General features: G+C 30.9%; 1 protein-coding gene across 1 annotated transcript; it reads left to right on the top strand.

Moving 5' to 3' along the window:
• The first annotated feature begins 1,465 nt into the window (after nucleotides 1–1,465).
• On the top strand, nucleotides 1,466–6,183 carry LOC117175498. Its single transcript, XM_033365205.1, has 4 exons — nucleotides 1,466–1,498; nucleotides 3,629–3,901; nucleotides 5,409–5,802; nucleotides 5,897–6,183. Exons 1-4 carry the CDS (start codon nucleotides 1,466–1,468, stop codon nucleotides 6,181–6,183), a joined length of 987 nt encoding a protein of 328 aa, XP_033221096.1.
• Nucleotides 6,184–6,220: the final 37 nt, after the last annotated feature.

Below are 6,220 nucleotides of genomic sequence, written 5' to 3'. Positions count from 1 at the left end.
AACTTTTGTAATTTAAAAAATTTAAATTCAACAGAATAAATCAATAATAATTTAACCTGTCGAATTTGGAAAATTCCAAGCATCAAATCGTTAAGATTGATAAAAAATGCTATATTATCTCTTTCGAATGCGTAAGGTGATTTTCTGAAGCCTGTATTTTATTTTATACTTGTACATTAGAGTGGCTCAAAAATGTTTTATTTTAAAGGGCAACGACCCCCCCCCCCACCATTTCACTCAAAATCCGAAAAAAGAAATTCTCTCGTTTTTTATTTATTTTTTTTTTTTATTTTAGCATGTGCCGGATTTGACTTGAAAGTTTCCTATGTAAAAGGCATTGGGAAAAATCACTTTTTTGAGTTTTTAAAATAACTTTTAGGGTGTGAAAAAATGTGACTGGAAAGTATGATGAGGGGGGCTGTAGAGAATTATTCAACGGAGAATTTCATGCATCAGACATATGGGTTTGATACCCCTACACACCCCCACGAGTACCTGAAAACTACCCTTGAAACAAAAACTGTCAATTCTTCATGAAATCGACCTTTCGAGCACTGCATTCAGGTCTTTTTTCAAATTAAAATTATTAATATTGGTCTAGTGGAATCTTTATTATCATTGGTTCATTAATTTGCAATTGTTTGAATAAATAGACTTTGTTTGAATACATTTTTTTTAACTAAACAATAGAAAATTAATGAACTAATGTTAATAAATATTTCACTAGACTAATAGTAATAATTTTAAAGGAAAGACAAATTTTCGAAAAAAATTATTTAAATAAATGCCATTTGTTTAAGTAATTAAAATTAATTAGCCAATGATGATAAATATTCTACTAATCAACTATTAATGTTTATAAGTGAAAAAAGACGAGAATATAGTGTTTGAAAGGTCAATTACATGAAGAATTGACAGTTTTGGTTTTAAGGTTAGTTGTCAGGTACTCGTGGGGGTGTATTAGCGGTGTCAACCCCATATGCCTGATGCATGAAATTCTTTGTTCAATAATTCTCTACAGGTTCACATACTTTCCCGTTACATTTTTTCAAGCCCTAAAAAATTATTCTAAAAACTGAAAAAAGTGATTTTTTTAATGCATTTTACATGGGAAACTTCAAATCAAAACTGACACAAGTTAAAATAAAACAATAAAACAATAAAAAATTAGGGAATTTCTTTTTTCTGATTTGGAATAAAATAGGGAGAATCGTTGCCCTCTAGCATTCAACAAATTTTTTTCATGCATTTTTGGACCACCCTAGTGTACATATGAGAGCACCGAAGTTTCACGACATTGCATTTAAAAAAATGGGCATTAAATTTGAAATATTATTTTATCATAATAATATTATTTGAGGTACATAATACTGTGGTCAAAGGGTTTTGGAAAATTGTCAATATATTTGCAATTCACATTACGACAAGTCACAGTAGTAGCAAGTTACATTTGCGGCAAGTCACAATGCGGGACCACATAGCGCCAAATCACATTGCTGTAAGTCACATATGCACCGAGTCACATTTGCAGCTAGTCACATTCGCAGAAAATCACATTGTATAACTGCTATCAGTCGCGAACATAATGCAGTTCACAGACCCACCCCTTTTCGGACGTGCCGCGAAGGGTAGGCAGAAAGGGTGGTGCGATTGGTTACCAAAATCATTCACATCACCACACTACTTTTTTCTAAGTTTCCGTGAACTCCACATTGTTTTAGAATGAGAAATGGAGCGATGTGGCTTGCTGCAGATCTGATTGGCTGCATTTCTGCCAATTTTTTGTGGACTTCATATTTTTCGAAATAAGATTAGGCATAATGTGATTTGATACAGGATGACTTTCTAGGGGTTATATATTCATCGAACAAAAAGAATGCATACATATTAAAGTTCGCAGAAAGTGCTGAAATTAATTTTTTTCTCATTTCTCGATATATCGATTTTTATGTTTGTTTAAGAAACAATTTTTTGATTTTGTTTTTTGACGATAGAAACGCCGCCAAACTAAAAAATGAATAAATATAATGTTTGAAGTCCCCTTGAGTCAACCATGATGCAGATAATATGTATTTTAATTTTTTTTTAATTCTCATTTTTTTAGTCCCAGAAAAATAGTTAATGTCGAAAATTCAATTCTTCAGCGTTGTTCAAACTGTTTGAAATTAATAAAAAATGTTTAAAAACATTGTACATCTCTTGTAGGAATGATATTTTATTCCATAACATTTTCGTTGCAATATATCTAAAAATAATATCCAATTATGTATGAGTACATATTATTTTTTTAACATAATATTAAATTTAATAAATAAATTAACTTCTTACTTGTTATTGAATAGATAAAATTTAGGATTTCCTTGCATGAATTCAAAATTACTGTTCAGTAACCATTTTTACTTGTTTAAACCAATGGATTCCACAAATTTATAATTCAACCATTGTGTAATATTTAGACTTTGTTTCTCAACTATATTAAATAGTATATTAAATGAAAAAAAGTCTGAATGTTGAAAAATGACTCAATTTTGCATTAATTCATTACATTCGTCCAAGCTCCATCTGGGAAAAATCTTTGAAAGTCTATTAAAAATTGGTAAGATTCCCTAAAGGTTTTTGAAATTTTCAAGAAATTATTCATGAATCATTAGAAACTTTTCGGAATTCTCTAAAGTCTTTCAGAATGTTTGCAAAAATCTTCACAATTAAAAAAAATATACATTCCTTAAAATCCTTGAATAATATTCTAAAATTAGAATATTTTAAAACCTTAAAAATAAACTAAAAATATTGCCATATACTTAATATAAAATCGTGCATAATTCTTATATTTATTTGAGAAATTATGACAATCTTTTTAAAACTCTTTTCATCAATTTACTAAAATATAATAAATCTAATAAAATATTGTCAAGTGTTTAGAAACCATTTCGAGTTTATACAAATCCTTTGAATCCCTTAAAACTGTGTCTTGTATTGGCTTTGAAATAATTTTCTGACTTTTGTAAAACCCTTGCAACATTCATTTATCTATGATTTTAGAGAAGAAACTGCGTTTCCTTTGGAATATCTAATAAAATTCTGTTCTACGAATGTTAAGTGAAGTACGGAAATGCGATGTTCTATGAATTTAAAGCTCTGCTTGAGATAGTAATTACTTTAATTTAAAAATTGCCGGGGCAAGTCTTAGTTATCTTAAACACTAATTTTCGCCTATGTCAAATAAATTTCAGTTACTTCTGAAAATATGTTGTTTAATTTGAAAATGCTAAAGGTTTTATCGTCTATTTTCTTGAAGCATCATAATCGCAATGTAGAATGAAAAGATTAACGGAAGCCTCAAGTCCCATGACACAACCATTTCCTCATTCCTTCCTTTTTCATGACCTTAATCTTTCGTATAACGGTAGCAATTTTCATAGCAATTCCAGGGTCTCAATTATTACTTCGTTAAGAAGTATTTTAGAACATCCTTTTACTCCCAGCATAATCATTCAAGCTTTTTCCTGCTAATCTCCACAGTCTCAATACACTTTTTACCTTTGCTCAGAAAAATCTTCTTCAACGAAAAATTATTATCCCATAATTGATCAGATACGTGAAATAACTGAAACGAATTATATTACAGACATCATCATTGTCAGAGAATATCAATGGGTGTCCAGAATATCTCGAGGACCGAACCCGGCCTGCTCCTCAAGAGAACGTAGTTATTCAATCCCTAAACCAATTGGATGTTCAAAAATTGAAGGAGACTTACGAATTTCCTAGAAGAGAGCAATGTCGTGGAAAAAATGCAACTTCTTCCGGAGTTAGCAAAGCCTGCGGTGAATGTGAGGATTACTCTTCTTTGCAAAAGGATGATGGAAATCTTTCAAAATGCTATCAAGATAAGATGAAGGTAAAGAGCTCTCGATATTTGTACGACCCCTTATCAAAGGCAAGATAGAAAGTTTTTGAGTTGCGAACTTCAAACATGAGGTGAGATAGAAGAGGTTCTCAAAAGGTTTTCTAGTATCTATTAAACTTTTAATCACTCCCAGGAGGCGATAAGATAATCAACTTTACGGGGCTTCATGTTATAAATCAATTCTCCAGGAAATTTAATTTTATACTAATTGGCAAAAATTATTCAAATTTTTTGACTATTTCAAATGTCTCAATAATAACAATGGAAGTTATAGGCAATATTATTGAATTCTTTGCATTTTTTACTTCTTAGTTTTATTGCACTTAAAGGGGCTTAATAAGCCAAAATATAAATTTTAATACTTAAAGCATCAGAAGATATCAAGAAATGGAGGATGCTAATTGTTCACTGACCACAAACCCTGTACATTAAGACAATACAAATAGATATTTATTTATCTTAAAATACTTGAATCTTAATGTACGGTCATAAAAGTCAGTACATTTCTGTGGAAGTTCACAAAATCTCTTAAAATAATTTCTAATATGTGAACTTCCGAAAAGCATGTAGTGAGGTATTTTCCATTTACTGATTACGAACATGACAATGAAAATTGCTAAAAAAAAACTATGCTCAAAGTCAATAATTAAAAAACCCACGTTTTTAAAATGAAAAATGTTGTATTCATAAAATTTTTTAAAGCCTTGCGGGCATGAAAATACCTAAGAATATAATTTTCAATGTCAATACTTGACAAAATGACGTTTTTTTTGCAAAATGTCAACAGTATCGAGCCGGTAAAAAGCATAGTTATAAAGCATCCAAAAGGGACTGTCACGCATTTTAGGGTAAGGCCATTAAGAGTTATTTGTTAGATTTGGATTTTTACAGTTTGAATGGCAACTTCTATGTATATATCACACTTTAGCGTCGATTTGCGACTCAACTTCTTAATTTTCACTTATATATTATACCTTTATATGTATAATATAAAATCAACATGTATATGTCTATTAACATATGTAATTATTGTGTTAAAATTGATCAGCTGTAATAATTTTTAATCGTTATTAAAACGATTCTAAACGAGAAAGAAAAAATAAGCATTACTGCGAACGGAAAATGATGAAGATTGTCATTGTTAATAATAATTTATGCTTCCCCTCGAGCCTGTTAAATTGAGATATAAATTAATTAATGTAAAATAATATCAAAGAACATGAACAAACTCTTGATGGTTACGGAATTTTCCGTCAGACTGACCCCTTTTCCAGCTCATTCAAGACTAACGTTATGGAAAGTTCCGTAAAACTAGGCTTATACCAACTTGACTGGTCCGTTTTGCGGAAAATTTCATAATAATAGTCAGTTCCCAGTGTAAAACAAAAACTAATAAAGTATTTTTAATTGAGTGAGCACTTGGAAGCAACTCGAGTGTAGTTTATGCCCAGAAGTGGTTCTTTGGAAGAATGACCTCGAACTTTCTAATGACTTCCAGAGGCGAAACTTAGGGAATGGTCATTCTAGTAATTCTGGAAGAAGATCGCGCCAGGAGTCAATTTACGACAACGTGGAGAAGAACACCGATAAATTTTCGAGTAGCGGAAGCAAAATGGGTCAATGTACTTCATCCCCATGCTCCGAGTACCGACATCAGGACCAGAGAGAACGCTCGAGGAAGTTTCAAACTACCTCAGAATTACGAAGGTCAACTCCCAAACCTGCTTCCCTGGAAAAAGACGAACTTTCTTATTGTTTCTATTGCTGTAACAAAGCGAACAATATCAGAACCGAGCAAGATTTGTCTAAATTTAATCAAAAATGTTCAAACGTTTATTCCGAGGGATTTGTAGGCGGAAAATTCAATCCAAATGATTGCCTTAAAGAAAAAGGTTTACCCATTTTTGCGTCATCAACTACAATTAATTTTCCTAGTTTACTAAAAAATAAATATGTACCGCTACTGAAATTCTACTTTGTTTCTAGGTGAAAATAATTTTTGTGTAACTTTCAATCTTTCTTCGTCCGATTCCTTGAACAATAATGTTGATAATGTTTGTGAAGAAGAAAATTTGGAAATAGATCAATTAAACAAATCACCTCGGGTTCTTTGCCTTGAGGAACTAAATGATCGAATAGTGGAAGCTCTAAATGAGATGTTTGTGAGCATTTGTCCATTTGATATTGCTTGTATTCCTTCTTATTGTACATACGAAACATGTAAATCTACAATAGTTGATGATTTTATTCAAAAGGGTGATTACATTCTTTAATAATTTTCATTTAAAATTGATCCTGTGTTTCCTTATT

This window comes from Belonocnema kinseyi, chromosome 6 (assembly GCF_010883055.1).
Source record: "Belonocnema kinseyi isolate 2016_QV_RU_SX_M_011 chromosome 6, B_treatae_v1, whole genome shotgun sequence".
In the NCBI taxonomy this organism is placed as follows: Eukaryota; Metazoa; Arthropoda; class Insecta; order Hymenoptera; family Cynipidae; genus Belonocnema; species Belonocnema kinseyi.
This window is presented reverse-complemented; position numbering and strand designations above follow the sequence as displayed.

Bases quoted from the DNA above. Each gene is read 5' to 3' on its own strand.
- LOC117175498 (XM_033365205.1), top strand. From the start codon at position 1,466: ATGCGGGACCACATAGCGCCAAATCACATTGCT. The intron at 1,499-3,628 runs GTAAGTCACATA...ATTATATTACAG, and splicing joins TAGCGCCAAATCACATTGCT to ACATCATCATTGTCAGAGAA. The intron at 3,902-5,408 runs GTAAAGAGCTCT...AATGACTTCCAG, and splicing joins GCTATCAAGATAAGATGAAG to AGGCGAAACTTAGGGAATGG.